The sequence below is a fragment of the Globicephala melas genome, chromosome 7 (genome assembly GCF_963455315.2).
Source record: "Globicephala melas chromosome 7, mGloMel1.2, whole genome shotgun sequence".
Lineage (NCBI taxonomy): Eukaryota > Metazoa > Chordata > Mammalia > Artiodactyla > Delphinidae > Globicephala > Globicephala melas.
Genome location: NC_083320.1, coordinates 34,291,913 through 34,309,024, shown reverse-complemented (window position 1 = coordinate 34,309,024; position 17,112 = coordinate 34,291,913). Strand labels below are relative to the sequence as shown.

The 17,112-nt window shown below is 35.9% G+C and overlaps 2 protein-coding genes across 9 annotated transcripts in view; one reads left to right on the top strand and one right to left on the bottom strand.

The window, feature by feature from the left end:
• The window catches only part of HYCC2 (hyccin PI4KA lipid kinase complex subunit 2), a 73,236-nt gene extending 70,757 nt beyond the window's left edge, over positions 1-2,479 (bottom strand). For 4 of the 7 annotated variants that reach the window (XM_060302069.1, XM_060302073.1, XM_030855010.2 and 1 more), the window contains exons 1-2: positions 2,181-2,273; positions 1,342-1,375 (exon numbers count right to left, since the gene is read on the bottom strand). The gene's annotated coding sequence lies outside the window, so the exon portion shown is untranslated. Of the gene's footprint in view, positions 1-1,341; positions 1,376-1,685; positions 2,156-2,180; positions 2,274-2,412 lie in introns of those variants that run through there. The other 3 variants (XM_060302072.2, XM_060302071.1, XM_060302070.1) reach the window with 3 other exon arrangements.
• NDUFB3 (NADH:ubiquinone oxidoreductase subunit B3) lies at positions 2,397-12,477 on the top strand. Of its 2 annotated transcripts, none has more exons than XM_030855037.3 (3): positions 2,397-2,635; positions 8,382-8,523; positions 12,181-12,477. In XM_030855037.3, exons 2-3 carry the CDS (start codon positions 8,384-8,386, stop codon positions 12,335-12,337), a joined length of 297 nt encoding a protein of 98 aa, XP_030710897.1. In that variant the 5' UTR covers positions 2,397-2,635; positions 8,382-8,383; the 3' UTR covers positions 12,338-12,477. The 2 variants fall into 2 exon arrangements, with proteins under 2 accessions (XP_030710897.1, XP_030710903.1); XM_030855043.2 differs by lacking the exon at positions 2,397-2,635 and adding an exon at positions 2,643-3,965.
• The last annotated feature ends 4,635 nt before the right edge of the window (positions 12,478-17,112 follow it).

Here is a 17,112-nt window from a genome sequence, read left to right as displayed (position 1 = left end):
ATTATGTAGCATTGATTTTTCTATTACAAAATTCAGTCAAGCTGAAAATCTTAACCATTCTAGAACCTAATAAACTACAATTAGATGACAAAACTGTATTAAAAAACAATCAAACAATCCTAAATCCATATCGCATGTCAAGATAGCTTAAGAGTTGGATTAAAAAACAAGCTTTCAAAGCCCATTTTAGGGCAAACAATTATACTTCTTTACAGTCATTGTTTCAAATTCCTTATAAACAATATTGAAATGTATCAGAAAAGAGAATTTCTAATGATGTATAAATAATCAGCCAATTATTATTATATTCTAATTTGGACTAGCATTCCTTAAATCACTTGGTAATTTCCTACTCAATGTTCAACTTTATTGCATTCTACAAGGACACCTACTGGCCGTTCAAAATCAGCCATTAGTTCTCTAAGACAACTCTAGTAGGCTGGTTACATAATAAGAAGAAACACATACATACACACACAGAGACACATATACCCTACATGAAAGCAGAGATTTGTTCACAGGTACTCACACTACAGAACTGCACCTAAAACAGAAGCAGAACTGTTCTTTGGACTGAGAGTATTATTCTTGCCAAAAGATAAAACGACCAAGAATGAAACACCAAGTATCAAAATTTTTATCTGAAACACGGATAAATATCTCAGTATGCTAAACATTTCAGAACAAACTCTAATGATCCAGCTCTCTTTACCAAATGACATATAGAAAAAAATTTTTTTTTCAATTTAGTTTCTGGGATACACTAATATAAATTATCAATAATAGAAAAAAATCACATTTTAGAAAGTTTTTCTGACATGCAGTATTAAAATAAGCTCAGGAAAATGATACACTTGTTAATAAATACTACATGAGTCTTTATCTTCTAAGCTAAAGGCAACATTTCAATCAGCTCACATTTTAGAAATTTATAACACTTCCTTTAAAATTGCTTTCCAGTGAGCTATAAAATCAAGTTTTTAATGTAGTCTGTCATTCCATAATACACACTGAATGGAATTCCTATTTTAATTCTGTATTTCATTGCGCAAATAATGAATTATAAAAACTTAGAAAAAACATGATAATCTACAATTAATTATGTCTGTAAATACATTTTACCTCTACCGGAGAGGTTCAAAGAACATACTTTTTAAATCTAAGAAATAAATAATTCAAACTGGTTTCTCAGACTCATAGAGCAAATTTCTTAAAAAGACGACTCTCCCTCCACCAAAACCAGACCACCACATAATTTTCACAGTCTCTAACATCCACAATATTTAGGGGGTAAAAAAATCTACCAACTAATTTTCTAGTCATTTTCCAACTTGCACTTACCTCCTACTATAGATTTTTGAGGGTCTCCACTTCCCTGAAGATTAAAAGAAAAAAAAAAAGATTTGTAGTCAGCCTTGACCATCAAAACAAATAAATTCACGAACTACAAAACGTGAACCTGGCCACGCTCATCTCAGACTAACACATCTCTCAACCCAAGTCCATATTTGGGATAAGCTCTTCGTGACTACTCTATCCTTCATGCTTCTTCGCCCACAGAGCCGGCCGGGGTACAAAACAGTCAAACAAACGAAAAAACTATCCTCACACATCAAGAGGTTGCAAGACCTCCGCTTCCAGGAGGGGCAACCTGATTGTTTGGGTAAATAACGGTCAAGGATTACATAATATACAGCTACGAAGACTTTCAACGATCTGGCCGCCAATAAATATCTTTCTTCTCCGCTTCCTCCGTTCCCACCCTGAGAAACGGCCCTAAGAAGAAGCAAGCCCTAGGATTTCTCTCAGGTGCCTGCAATGCCGCGCGTCCTCTTTTCTCTCGGAGCTCCGTGCAAGGAATTCTTCCAGCCCTCACGACGCCGTCTTGCTCCGGCCTCTCTCCCGTCTCCGCCGGCGCCACCGCAGCCCCCCACGCCTGAGGCCCCTACGTCGCCCCGCAGGGCTCAGCCTCCACCCGCCTCGGCTGTCTTCTCCTCACGACCCTCCCAAGCTGCTAGCTGGTCTCCTAGAGGTTCCGAAACCACCAACACCCAACACTCTGGCTACCGCCTTCCCAGACCACCCTCGTCAGATCCCCTCTATAGTTCCTGTAGCCGGAGAAGAAGAAAATCCCTCCTATCTGGCACTCCACGTCCCCCAGAGACAGCGCCGCTGCCTACCTGTCACCCCTCTGCCTCTGGCTTCTTACCGCCACCGCCTCCCGCAGCAGCCTGCCAACTGCAGCGCAACAACCGGCCCTCCCATTGGGTGAGTCCACGCTCCAACAACAGCACCGCTGATTGGCAGCAGTATGCCCGCGGCCCTCCCCCTGTGCAGAGTCTAAAGATTCCGGTCTCGAGGAAGGAGCACGTTGCTTCTTCCCCGCCTTCTGTCCTCCACAGTTTCTCTTACTTCGGTCAGACTCCGGATGCACAGATGTGCGGGGAAAAAGCCCACTTTCAGCCTCCTTCATGTCACCTCCACCTGGTCCAGGAATCTGTGACCCAGGACAAGAATGTTAAATTTCTCCTCTGCTTTCCTGCCGTAAGATACTCGAGGTGACAACTTCCGTTTCCGGTTGCCTCCGGCTGGTGGGTTGACTCTTGAGTGTCCTGAGAGGTCAGATTGCTGTCAGGTAAATAGGGGAGCTGGTGGTAGATCTCTTGATGGGAATGAGAATGAGACTCTACTCCGGGGATTGTCGGAAAGGAGAGACTAAATAGAGAAGGGTGATGAGAATGAGTAGCTCAAGAGGGAAGGAGATCGAAGAACTAGCAGGAGAGAACTATGAAGTCCTGGGGTAGTGAGGGGAGGTTGTAGAAGGATGCTGTGAGGATCACTGTGGTTGTTAAGTCCAGATGCTTTTTTTCCTCCTGTGTCACCCGCAACACCCCCCGCCCCCTGTTTTTTGGTTTATCTTTAGTCGAATGAAGGCACAACCGCACTCAAATCGAAAATTTGTAAAATAGGAATACTTGTAATGCCTGTGTCACGAGCATTTATAGTACAGTTTTAAATAAGATTTTTCTGGTATGAAAGTTTATGACACAATGTTAAAAGGGTACAAAATCACATCAATTTTTAGTGTGATTACTATTAAATTGAATATACACGGATACAGGGACTGGAAGGGACACTAAAGGGGAAAACAGTTAATTTGTCTTTTATTTTCTAATGTTCTTATGGTACAGTTTTTTAAATGAGGAGAAATTGGAATATATACTTCAAAGTCTTCGGTAAACTGTGAAATTACATATAGTGTAAGCGGCATTACCCTTTTATTTCCTTCTTAGGGAAAGTATGCCAACACTGTTCCTGTACTAGAGCCAGCTCCCGTTAGTGGAGGTTGATAGCCAACAAACTTGTAGGTTCACTCCAAACATAGGTAGATAGAAGGAGCTGAAAAAAAATTCATGATTACATGCTTTTTCCTTGTTGAACTTATTTCCTTGCTGTTCTTGTTTGAAAAGCTCTGAAAGGGAAATAATCACCTCTTGTTGAGTCCTTGGCACGATTTAAGTCACTTATCTAATTTTAGTTTTTATTGTGATGTATACATAACAGAAGGCTGTATAAAACATAAGTACATTTTTAAGAATTATAATTAAGCAAACACTTGATCACCACCCCTCAGGTTAGGAAATAAAGCATTGCCAAAAACTTAAATATGCATTCTCAGCAGAGGTGATTGCCTTTTAAGGAGGTAAAAAATCGTTCTTGTTGGGTGGGGGTGAGAGGGCAAAAAAACCCTTAGATAATACAATAGTTTGTGGCCCTCCAAAGAGCCATAGTACATAAACTGTGGTATTAAATTTTCATGTGGAGGGGTAGGGTGAGAACATGATTAGGGAAAAAAAAAGTCTTAAGAAAGCACCTTTGGGGTACAGTAATTACAATACGTTGAAAAACACTGCCTTAGAAGCTCCCTGAATGAGTTTCTGTGATTCCATCTCCTCCAGCAAGAGGTAACCAGCATCCTAACTTGTAATAATCATTTACTTGTTTCACTTAAATTTTTTTTCCTAGAAAATGAATTGTTAGGTTTTTCCATTTATATCAATGGGATTCAAAGTGTGTATTTTTTTCTGACTCACCCCTTGCTCAATCTTATATTTGTGAAATTCATTCATACTTTTGCATGTTTTTCGTTGTGTAATATTCCATAATTAATCCATTCCATAGTTGGACATTTGAGTTGTTTACAGTTTGGGGCTAGCATAAATAATATGGCTAGAAAGATTTTTTTTTTCATTGTGTGTTTGGCAGTTTTGTGGAATTTTTATTTTAACAGTTTTTCCACCTGATTCTCTTGCATTCTTTTTTTTTTATTTATTTTTTATTTTTTTTGGCTGCGTTGTGTCCTCATTGCTGCACGCGAGCTTTCTCCAGTTGTGGCGAGCCGGGGCCACCCTTTGTTGCAGTGTGTGGGCTTCTCATCGTGGTGGCTTCTCTTATTGTGGAGCGCGGGCTGTAGGTGCGTAGTTGCAGCACACAGGCTTCAGTAATTGTGGCTTGCAGACTCTAAAGTGCAGGCTCATTAGTTGTGGTGCACGGGCTTAGTTGCTCCGCGGCATGTGGGATCTTCCCGGACCAGGGCTCAAACCCATGTCCCCTGCACTGGCAGGCAGATTCTTAACCACTGTGCCACCAGGGAAGTCCCTATATATTTGCCTGTTGATTATAAAATATATCTGTTATACAGATGCAAGAGTTTCTCTAGAGCAGCGCTGTCTAGTGCAAATATAATACAAACCGCATGTTATTTAAAAATGTCTAGTAGCCATATTAAAAAGGTAAAAAGAAACATAAAATTAATTTTAATAATGTATTTTATCTAACCGAGTGTATATATTCAAAATATTATAATTTTAAGGTGTAATCAGTATTAAAAGTTATTAACGAAATATTTTACATTTTCTTCACGCTGTCTTCAAAAGTGATGTGTTTTACAGAATATGCTGTTTCCATAAATGCAAACACTTGATCTGCATTTATATTTCATAAAATTTACAGTTGATAAAGCAGCTTTGCATGCCCAGTTTGTACCAAACACACTTTAAAATTTTCCAATAACTGGTTTGAAAATCCGTTTTGAAATTTAAATTAATTAAAATTAAATAAAAATTTTTAGTTCTCCAGTTGCATAGGCCACATTTAGGGAGCTAGTGGCTACCATATTGGACAGTGCAGATCTAGAGTATATATGCAGTACCTATGACTGGAATTGCTAGGCCGTAAGATATTCAAATGTTTAACTTTTCTAGGTCATACCAAACAGTTTTTTATAGTGGTTTTGTTAAATCACATTCTCACCACCTGGGTGTGAAAGTGGAAGGCACATCATCACAATGTGTTTTCCCCAATTTTCACAATCTTGCAAGGTAGGTTTTAACCTCATGTTAGATGAAGAAACTGAAGTTGAGCAAGATTTAAATGATTTGCACAGGATTTTACAGCTATTAATGGTGCATTCAGGGTTTGATGCCGGATCTGTACAGCACCAAAGTCTGCACTTCAGTAGGATTCCAAACTCTTCCTTCAAGTGATCAGGATATCATTGTTTGATTTATGGCTATTCTGAAGTAGAAATAATTTTTAGGAGAAAATGAAGCTTCCCTAAAAATAGTGTTGTTCAACTTTTTGTTCTTCTTGAAAAGTCATTAAAATATTTAGTAAATGCCTATGAAGAGACTCTTACTGAAATATTTTAATTAGATAGAAGAGAAAATACATTGAATTTATTAAAGGAAATTTGTTTAGGAGAAATGAGTATAGGTATACTTTCATGGTTTTTTTTTTCAAAGATATATCTTCCAAATTACTTAATATTTTGAGCATAGTAGTATTGTAACTTTGAGATAGCCTTCATACCATGGTAATATTTCAATTTTCATTTTCAAAATCAAGCTATTTAATCAAAAACGTTTGACCTTTGTTTTGTATTCTCTTCCAAGTACATTGATACTCAAGTACGTTTAATGTTCTAGAATTGACATTTGCCAAAATAAGGGTTTTCTTGTAATCTAAAGATTTTTGGAATGAAACATTATTTTAAAAATATTTTTTGGAAAACATAGAAGAAGCCAACACTTTATCATTATAATTAAATGCTTCTAGAAGTCTTTCTTTTGTGATAATGTATTGAATCTCAAAAGTCAGACTGAAATCTGAAACCACAATTTGTTTCCTTTATATTATTGAATCCACCAAATAATAATGAAATAATGGATTAAATGTTTCATTCAAAGTTGTGAATGTTGTAGTTTTAACTTGTGTTTGGTAGGTGTTCATTTTTATTCTCTTTTAAATGTGAAAATCATCAACATAATGTTTTTTGATATCTTAACATGTCTATAAATAAAAATATTAAATGTTGGCTAATTTGTCGGAATTACTATGTACAGTTTTGTCCCCCATATTCTGGGAACTATTGTTTAATGAAATGAGCACTTCACATAATGTGTCTTTAGTATACACTATCTAATAATTACCTCTGTCTTCTAAAATTCAGTGTAAGAATCCTGCCTTATTATTGGACTTGTTTATAGTTATAAATGCAGACAAAGTGGTAATAATTATTTTGTTTGGTTTTATTTCTGGAAAGCGGTGATTATAGAATTGCTACTGCTAACCTTATACAAATTACAGTATAGCATTATTAATTCATACCCTGTTGAAATGTGTAACAATATAACGGGACTGAGCTCAAGTTTACTTTTGTATTATCTATAAAAATAACACTAGAATACTGAAATCTTTATATACCCATTGGGGGCATATTTTATTAAAGCAAATTTATCGATTAAAAAGGGGTCCTAAGGACTCTGTTAATGGAAGAGTATGTTAAAAAAAAGAGAATACTTACACTTAATATATGTATATCTGTATCAGTTTGCTGTACACATGAAACTAACACAACATTGTAGATCAACTACATTTCAATAAAAATTAAAAAAAAAAAGTCTGTTGATCTACATCAAGAGTTAGCAAACTAGGGACTTCCCTGGTGGCACAGTGGTTAAGAATCCACCTGCTAATGCAGGGAACATGGGTTCGAGCACTGGTCTAGGAAGATCCCACATGCCACGGAGCAGTTAAGCCTGTGAGCCACAACTACTGAGCCTGCGCTCTGGAGCCCGCGAGCCACAGCTACTGAAGCCCATGCACCTGGAGCCTGTGCTCTGCAAAAAGAGAAGCCACTGCAATGAAAAGCCCACACACTGCAACAAAGAGTAGCCCTCGCTCGCCGCAACTAGAGAAAGCCCGTGCACAACAATGAAGACCCAATGCAGCCAAAAATAAATAAATAAATTTATTTATTAAAAAAAAAAAAAAGAGTTAGCAAACTACAGCCTGCTGGCCAAATTCAGCCCGTTGCCTGTTTTTATGTAGCCAGTGAGTTAAGAAGGGTTTTTACAGATGAACATTTGCAATCAATTTGATACTAAGGAACACTAAACTTTGAGCTCCAGTTAAGCAAAATGTTATCCCCCCAAAAAGGAATTGCATTTTTTCATCAGAAGACTTGTATTATAAAAAATTATACTTAGTTGTTATATTTTGAATTTTATCAATAAATATTTATGGAAATTTGTTTTTTCTCCTGTTATATAAAGTACCTACATAATAACCTTGATTTCACCTCTTGGCCAACAAAGCCTAAAATATTTTACTATGTGACTCTTTACAGAAAAAGTTCATGTGATCCATATGTATTAACCACAGTAATACCGCATTTTTAAAGAATCATCTGAAGAAAGCACGTAACAAAACTATGTACAACATTTTTGTTATAGATATTCATGCATTACGAAAGACTGAAAAGAAGGAAACAGTTATTGCTTAAAAGTTAGGAGCAAGGGCTCTGAAATGAAACTGCAGTGTTCAAAACCCAATTGTACCATTAACTATTTTTGTTGCCTTCAGAAAGTTACTTATTTTCTTGGAGCCTCATTGTCTTCATCTATAAAATGGGGATAATAATAGTAATTTAAGTTCAAAGAGTTGTTTTAGGAATAATGTGGAGTCAAGACAGTTAAAGCACTTTATCATAGTGCACCTGGCACATAGGGCATGGTAAATATTTGCTATTATTATAATGAAGAAAGAAACCAAATAGTAAATGGTTATCTCTTAGTGATGGAATTACCGATTATTTTTCTTTTTTATATTTTGCATATGTATATTTCCAAACTGTGAACATATACTAGTTATGTAAAGAGACACTGTTTTATAAAATTTCTTAGCTTCGAATTTTCAAGTATTTATATTGCTTTTCTTTTTAAAACATTAAAATTTTACCTTAAAACATAAATAGTAAACTTGGGTATTTGATATCTACAATATATGTATTTCTCCCTTAAATTAATCTTTTCCTGTAGACATGGCCCATGGACATGGACATGAACATGGTCATAGTAAAATGGAACTTCCAGATTATAAACAATGGAATATAGAAGGGACACCGTTAGAAACTGTCCAGGAGAAGCTGGCTGCACGAGGGCTAAGGGATCCATGGGCCCGGTAAGAATAATTAAATAATTTAAATAGAACTTATCCTAGAGAAGCAGTATCTATGTTCCTTTTCAATGTATTCTCTTTTTAAAAAAATCATTAAAAATGGCCTTTTACATTTAAGTTTTAAAATCAGCTTTATTAAAATACCACTTATATACAGTAAAATTCACCCCACTTTAAGTGTATCATTCCATGAGTTTTGACAGATGTGTGCAGTTACCTGTGCAGTTATGTGACTACCACCACAATCATGGTGCAGAATATTTCTAGAATACCAAAAAGTTCCCTGATGATCCTTTGCACTCAGTGCTATCCTACCCCTGGTTCCTGGCAACCCTTGATCTGCTTTTTCAATTGCAATCATACAGTCTGTAGTTTTTGTTCTGGCCACTTTCACTTATCATAGTGCTTTTGAGACTTATGTACATTGTTAACTTATATCCATAGTCCCATCCTTTTTTATTGCTGAGTACTACTCCATTGTATGCATATACCTCATTTTGTTTACTGTTCACCAGTTGATGACCATCTGGCTTGTTTCCAGTTTTTGGCTATTATGAGTAAAGTTGCTTTAAACATTCAAGTACAAGTCTGTGTGAACATATGCTTTCATTTCTCTTGGGTAAATACCTAACAGTGGGATTTCTGAATCTTTTGAAAAGTGTATTTTTTTAAATAAAAAACTGCCAAACTGTTTTACAAAGTGGTTGTACCATTTTGCATTCCCACCAACAATACATGAGAATTTCAGTTGCTCAATGTCCTCATCAATACTTAGTATTATCAGCCTTTTAATTTTAGCCATTCTAGTGAATGTGATAGAAATATTTCTTTGGGTTTTAATTTGCATTTCCATGAAGAATGAAGATGACAAGAATCTTTTCATATGCTTATTTGTCATTTGTATATTTTCTTTGGTTTAATGTTTATTCAGATCTTTTGCCCATTCTATTTATCAGAGTGTTTGTCTTTTATTGAATTATAAGAGTTGTCTATATATTTTAAATATGTCCTTTATCAGATAAAAGTTTTGCAGATGTTTTTCCCAGAGTGTGGCTTATCTTTTCATTTTCTTTTTTTTTTTTTCATTTTCTTTTTTTAAAATAAATTTATTTATTTGTTTGTTTGTTTATTTATTTTTGGCTGCGTTGGGTCTTCGTTGCTGCACGCAGGCTTTCTCTAATTGCAGTGAGCGGGGGCCACTCTTCATTGTGGTGCGCAGGCTTCTCATTTCGGTGGCTTCTCTTGTTGCACAGCACAGGCTCTAGGCGCGCAGGCTTCAGTAGTTGTGGCATGCAGCCTCAATAGTTGTGGCTTGCAGGCTCTAGAGCACAGGCTCAGTAGTTGTGGCACACAGGCTTAGTTGCTCTGCAGCATGTGGGATCTTCCTGGACCAGGGATCGAACCCGTGTCCCCTGCATTGGCAGGCAGATTCTCAACCACTGTTCCACCAGGGAAGTCCCTCTTTTCATTTTCTTAATGATGTCTTTAAAAGAGTTTTAAATTGTGCTGAAGTCCCAATTTAGCATTTTTTTCTTTTATGGTTTGTGCTTTTTGCATCCTAAGATTTTCTCCTAATCTTCTGGAAGCTTTTATAGTGTTCTTTCTTACATTGAGGCATATGATCTATTTGAGTTAATTTTTATGTCATATGAGGTAAGGATGAAGGTTAATGTTTTTGCATATGGACCTCCAGTTGGTCTAGCACCATATATTAAAAGACTGTCTTTCCCCATTAATTGACCTTGACACCATTGTCAAAAGTCAGTTGACAATATCTGTACAGTCTACTTCTGGATTCTTTTCTGTTACCCTGATCTATATATCTATTTTATGTCAATACCACACTGTCTTCAAATCAGGTAGTATAAAATAAGATGTCCAACTTTAAAAAAAAATTGTTTTAGCTATTCCAAGTTCTTGTATTTATATTTAAATTTTAGAATGAGCTTTTCAGTTTCTATAAAAAGCCTGCTTGGAATTTAATTGGGATCACCTTGAATCTATAGCTCAATTGAGAATAACTGCTGTCTTAACAATATTGTCTTCCAGTCCATGAACAGTTTAGATCCTCTTTAATTTTCTCAGCAGTGTTCTTACAGTCTTGTACATATTTTGTTCAATTTATCCTGACTTATTCCGTATTTTTTATGCTATTGTAAACAGTATTTTTAAACTTCAGTTTCCAGTTGTTCATTGCTAATATATAAAAATATAATTGCTTTTTATATATTGAATTTGTATCTTGTTACCTTGTTAAATTCACTTTTTAGTTCTAGCAGACGTTTCTTACAGATTCCTTAGAATTTACTTCATAGAAGATCATTTCGTCTACAAAGACGTTACTTTTTTTTGATCTATAACCTTTTAATTTCTTTTTCTTGCATTATTGCATGGGCTAACATTACTAGTATAATGTTGAATAAAAGTGGTGTATTTGAACATCCTAGCTTTATTCCTAATTGGGGAAAGCATTCAACCTTTCATCATTAAGTGTAATGTTAGTTGTAGGATGTTCAGAGATGCCTTTCATCAAGTTGAGGAATTTCTCTTCTATTCCTGGGTTACTATGAGTTACTATTATTATTGTTACTAATAGGTGTTGAATTTTGTTAAATGCTTTTTCTACATCTATTAAGGCGCTCACCTCTGTTTTTATTCTGTTAATATGGTGAGTTAATTTTATTCATTTTCAGGTGTTATACCAATCTTGCATTCTTTTGAGGTAAACCCTACTTCATCGTGATGTATTATCCTTTTAAATATTGCTGCATTCAATTTTCTAAAATTTTGTTACGAATATTTGCATCTATGTTGATGAGGAATATTAATCTGTAGTTTTCTTCTAATGTCTTTGTCTGGTTTTGGTGTCTTAAATTAGATTTGATTAGCTTTTGTAAGTCAGATTTTTAGAGTTAAGTGGGTTTTGTTCTTTAAAACATGATTTTTTTCCACTCGTTTATCCTTACCTGCGAGAGAAGACTTTTTTTCACTAGAGCGCTCTGATTTGTTTCCTTCTCTATTCAGGATACTCAAAAGAATGATTGCCAGAGCATGAAATTAGTCTACTAAAGTTCTGGCTTCTATGACAGGGAAAATCAATGATCCTCTTGAATAGTAATAGTATTATCGAGTGTTATGTACTCTTTGTGCCAAAATACATCATACATTACTCTGTTTAATCTTTATAATAACGCTATAAGGTAAATAGTAATCGTTATTGAGTAGAAGAAACAGGCCTCAACAGGTTAAGTAACTTGCCGAGCCTAAGTTGTGTATCTAGTATGGCAGAGCAAAGATTAATACCCAGATCTCTTAACTTCCTCTTTCCATGAAGCTGTAATGACTAGTATGAGCAAAGCTACACAACTGACCTGTGATGGATAGGCCAAGGTGAGCCTTGCATTTGAGAATTCTGTAAAATCCTGAGTATTATGACTGTGAAATATGAAATCATCAAGTGTTTTTTCTTGTATTTCATGTACGAAATGTGGGCATATAGATCTAATTATCTTATGCCAAAGAAAGATTCCTATTGTGATCCACTTAGATTATCTTATATAAGGTTGCATTTAAGTCTGTTAGAAAGATGAAATCAAATATATTTTACTCAATGAATGTGTGTCATATGTGAATATAATTTTCCCCTTTTTTTTCCTCTAGCAATGAAGCTTGGAGATACACGGGTGGCTTTGCAAATAATGTTTCCTTTGTTGGTGCATTATTAAAAGGATTCAAATGGGGATTTGCTGCATTTGTGGTAGCTGTAGGGGCTGAATATTACCTGGAGTCCCAGAAAAAAGATAAGAAGCATCACTGAAGATAATACCTGGAATTATCTTTTAATGTCTTCTTAACTCTCTTATAAAAAGAAGATTTCTTCACTGTAGCCTACTCATCTGTGTGTTTGTTCCTTACTTGGTTCTAGTAAGATTTAATAAAGTAAGAGAACATGTTCCAGTCTGCTTTGTCATTCTTTAAAAAAAAAAAAGTGTCTCCAGCCATATCAGATTTGGTTTGGAATACTTGGGGGGTTGAGCACTGGCAGCAGTCCATTCTGCAAATAGCAGACAGCCAGCGTGTATTTGAACAAATGGGTATGTTCTAATCGTTTTTTTTTTCTTTAAGTTTTAAAATTGTGATAAAATTTGCCATCTTGTTTTTAAGTGAACAGTCAGTGACATTAAATATATTAATAATGTTATGCTACGATCACCACCATCCGTCTCCATAACTCTTCTCATCTTTTAAAACTGAAAGTCTATGCCCATTAATTAATAACCCCTCATTCTGCCTTCCCCTCAGCCTCTGGCAACCATCATTCTACTTTCTGTCTCTGTGATTTTTGACTACTCTAAGTACCTCATAAGTAGAATCATTCAGAATCTGTCTTTTTGTGACTGGCTTATTTCATTTCACATAATGTCCTCAAGGTTCGTCTGTGTTGCGTGGGTCAGAATTTCCTTTCTTTTTAAGGCTGAATAATATTCCATTTTATGTACATACCACACTTTGCTTATCCATTCATTCATTGATGGACACTTGGGTTGCTTCCACATTTTAGCTGTTGTGAATAATACTGCTATGAACATAGGTGTACTCTAACAGATTTTTTTTTTTTTGACTGCACCTTGCGGCATGTGGGATCTTAGTTTCCCGATCAGGGATTGAACCCGTGCCCCCTGCCATGGAAGCACGGAGTCTTAACAACTGGACCACCAAAGAAGTCCCCAGATTTTTATTTTTAATTTATAAAATATTTTTAACAATATTTATTTATTTGGCTGCGTCAGGTCTTAGTTGCAGCACGTGAGATCTTCATTGCAGCATGCGGAATCTTTCCTTGCGGTGTGTGGGCTTCTCTCTAGTGTGGCGTTCAGACTCCAGAGCGTGTGGGCTTAGTATTTGTGGCACACGGGCTCTCTAGTTGTGGTGCATGGGCTCTAGAGCGCACAGGCTCAGTAGTTGCAGTGCACGGACTTAGTTGCCCCGTGGCACGTGGGATCTTTAGTTCCCTGACCAGGGATCGAAACTGCATCCCCTGCATTGGAAGGCTGGACCACCAAGGAAGTCCCCAGATTTTTTTTTAATAAATTTATTTATTTTTGGCTGCATTGGGTCTTCATTGCTGTGCGTGGGCTTTCTCTAGTTGCAGAGAGCCGGGGCTACTCTTCGTTGCAGTACACGGGCTTCTTATTGCGGTGGCTTCTCTTGTTGCGGAGCACGGGCTGTAGGTGCGTGGGCTTCAGTAGTTGTGGCTCGCGGGCTCTAGAGCACAGGCTCAGTAGAGCATTCTTTTCAAATGAACATGGAACATTTACCACAACAGACTATATTCTGGGCCATAAAACTATATTTAAGAGGATTGAAACAACACGAAGTATATTCTTAGACCATGAAGAAATTAGACTAAAAATAACATCTGAAAAATATACAAGTATTTGGAAATTGGACAGCACACTTGTAAATACCCTCTGCTCAAAAAAGTATAGGTATATTAGAAAATACTTTAACTGAACAAAATGAAAACACAAATAGCAAAATTTGTGACATGCAGCAATAAGATTGATCTCTAGCTAGACTGATGAGAAAAAAGACACAAATTAGGAATACTAGTAATGAAAGAAGAGACATCACTACAGATCCCTTAGAGACATTAAAACAACAATGAAACAATATTTATTGGCAACTTTATGCAAATAAACTTTGATGAAATTGGCTACATCCTTGTGAGACAAACTACCAAATCTCACTAAAGAAGTAAATAACCTGAATAGCCATATATATATTAAAGAAATTGAATCTCTGGTTAATTGTAAATTCATTTGCTGGGTTAGGTAGCAAAAAGATGGAAAGTGCAGTGCTTCATACATTAATAGTAGAGAATAACAGTAGTTTTGTTCTCAAATCTTAGAATTGATTTTTCTTATCCATCTATATTTGCTGGAAGCAAGAAGTAAAGTTTTTGTTATATTTTAATTTGAAAATTATTGCCTGAATACCTTAGGAGTTGCAAAGCATACAAACGACTGTCATCTTAGCTGTTGCCATTACTTGAACTAGAACCAATTAAATGTGATACTCGTTCTTAAAATGACCAAGTACATTTGAGAGTAATGCTAATTATGTGTCTGCTAGCCTTATGAATAAGCACTGTAGATGATTATTAAAAGGGTTATTAGCCCTTTTCTGTATGTTGGCCAAGTTCATAGTAAAGTAACAAAACCTAAGATGGCATAGCTAGTAAGTTCTAGAGTTAGATTTGAATCCAGGTTGGACTCCACAGCCCATAGTTACCACTAAATTATGTTACCTATCATGTTGTATCTGATAACTACTATAAGATGCCATAAAATTATCGTTTTGGATCTTTTCTCAGTGCTACTTTCTAATTACGCTTGAAGTAAACAGTAGGGATTTTAAAAATCTAAAATATGGCATGTAATATTTTATGACAGAAAATAATGAATACAGTCATTTTACTGTATACTTGTACTTTGAAGGGAACTCTGTTTTGATACACCTAATGAAACAGATTTAGACATTTTTTTAAAGTAACATGAGGACTTTGGAGAGACAAGTTGGCACAGAAAATGTGTACAAAGACAAAACCATGGAAAGAATAAGAATTTATCCAAGTGGGCAATGAATATGATGGAAGAAACAAATTAGAAGAAAATAAAAAAGGAAAAGAAGGGATTGTAGGATTATGGACCTGATGAAAGCAGCAGAGACAAGCAGAACTTGCACAATAGGATGTATTTACAATCATCCACTCGCTGCTTCAATCAAATATAGACCTTAATGATACTGTAAAAAGGAAGGTACTTTACATTGGGTTTTAACACAGTCAGTCTACATATTAACATAAATTTGTTTAAGTTTGGAGAGAGAGGTCATTGGCAAGGCTTGCTTGGTTAGGGACTAGATAAAACTATTCCAGTAGAAATAAATTGAGTCTTACCCTTCATTCTTCTCTTTTTCTTCCCTATCACTGATCATATTTGTCATTTTTCTTTTTAAAAATTTGGGTATCAGAGACTAGACAGACATTTTCTAACACGGTGGTTCCCCAAATGGGATACACACAACTCATGGGATGTGCGAGACTATGCATTGATGTGAGAAGAGAATAAACTTAAACATATTTATTTTCATGTTTAATAAAAATGAATTCAATTTTGCTAATGTTTAACGTACAGACAGTGGGGTTTTCCCTTATTTGGTGGCTACCAAGTGATCACATAGAATTGTTGGTAACTAAGGTATCCTGAGGGAAAAGTGGGAGTTCTGCCCTCCAAAGGGGAGAACAAAGGGACTTTTCAGTGGATTGCTACAGATTGTACTTTATGTGTACTTGGTTCTTGGAATGTATTATCTACTAGTTTTACTAAACTAAACTTCATGGAGTGAGTAAGTGCCTTAAAAAGATTTTTTACAAAGAAGCTGCTAATAGTGATATGCATGAACAAGCAAACAAGAAGAAAATAAGTTATGAACTCTTCATCAGTAACATTACCAGGTAAATTACAATGAGCTAACCATGAAGAAAAAGTCAACCAAAAAAAAAAAAAAATCAAAATATGGATTGGACCCACTGTTAGTACAATAAACCTTGCCCTAAGAGTATATAAATCTGATATATTAACTAATGATGGCATGTAGTCCTTTTTTTAAAATATTTATTTATTTGGCTACTCGGGTCTTAGCTGAGGCACGCAGGATCTTCGTTATCACGTGTGGGATGTTTGTTGCAGCATGCGGGATCTTTACTTGTGGCATGTGGAATCTTTAGTTGCTGGCATGCTGGCTCTTAGTTGTGGCATGTGGAATCTAGTTCCCTGACCAGGAATCGAACTCAGGCCCCCTGCATTGGGAGTGCGGAGTCTTAACCTCTGGACCACCAGGGAAGTCCCCATGTAGTCTTCATGATTAGGAAAACATTTAAAATTATGTTTGACAAAAATTACTAAAATCGGGGACTTCCCTGGTGGTCCAGCTGTTAAGGCTCTGTGCTTCCACTGCAGGGGGCCTGGGTTCCGTCCCTGGTCTGAGAACTAAGATCCCACATGCCGAGCGGTAAGGCCAAAAAAATTACTAAAATTGACTGTAGTGATGGTACACATATCTGTGAATATAATAATAACCACTGAATTAAACACTTAAAAAATTGTGTTTAATCTTTGTGTTACCCTTAATTTCTATATTTGTGTACTCTTAATGTCGATGATAGTAGTTACATATTACATATAAAATGTTAAGACAAAGACGGGGATTTAATGTACTTTCTCCTCAGAGTATTCAGCTGTCATTAAAAAATAGCATTCAGAGGACTCATCAGATTTTTAAATTTTTTTTATGTATAGTTTATTATATAAAACCTGGGTAGTTTAGCAACAAAAATTAAATGTTATTTCATGATGGCCTCTCACTCAGTTGGCAACATGAGTTTCAAAATTTGATATAATCCTCATGGATCCTCAGAATCTCTAGAATTTCAAGTTATTCAAATTAAACAGCTATACTATTGAGAGTAGAATCGTCCACTTGTGTCCTAATTTGCCTCAATATCAGTTAGCAGAGAGAAATGGGGTG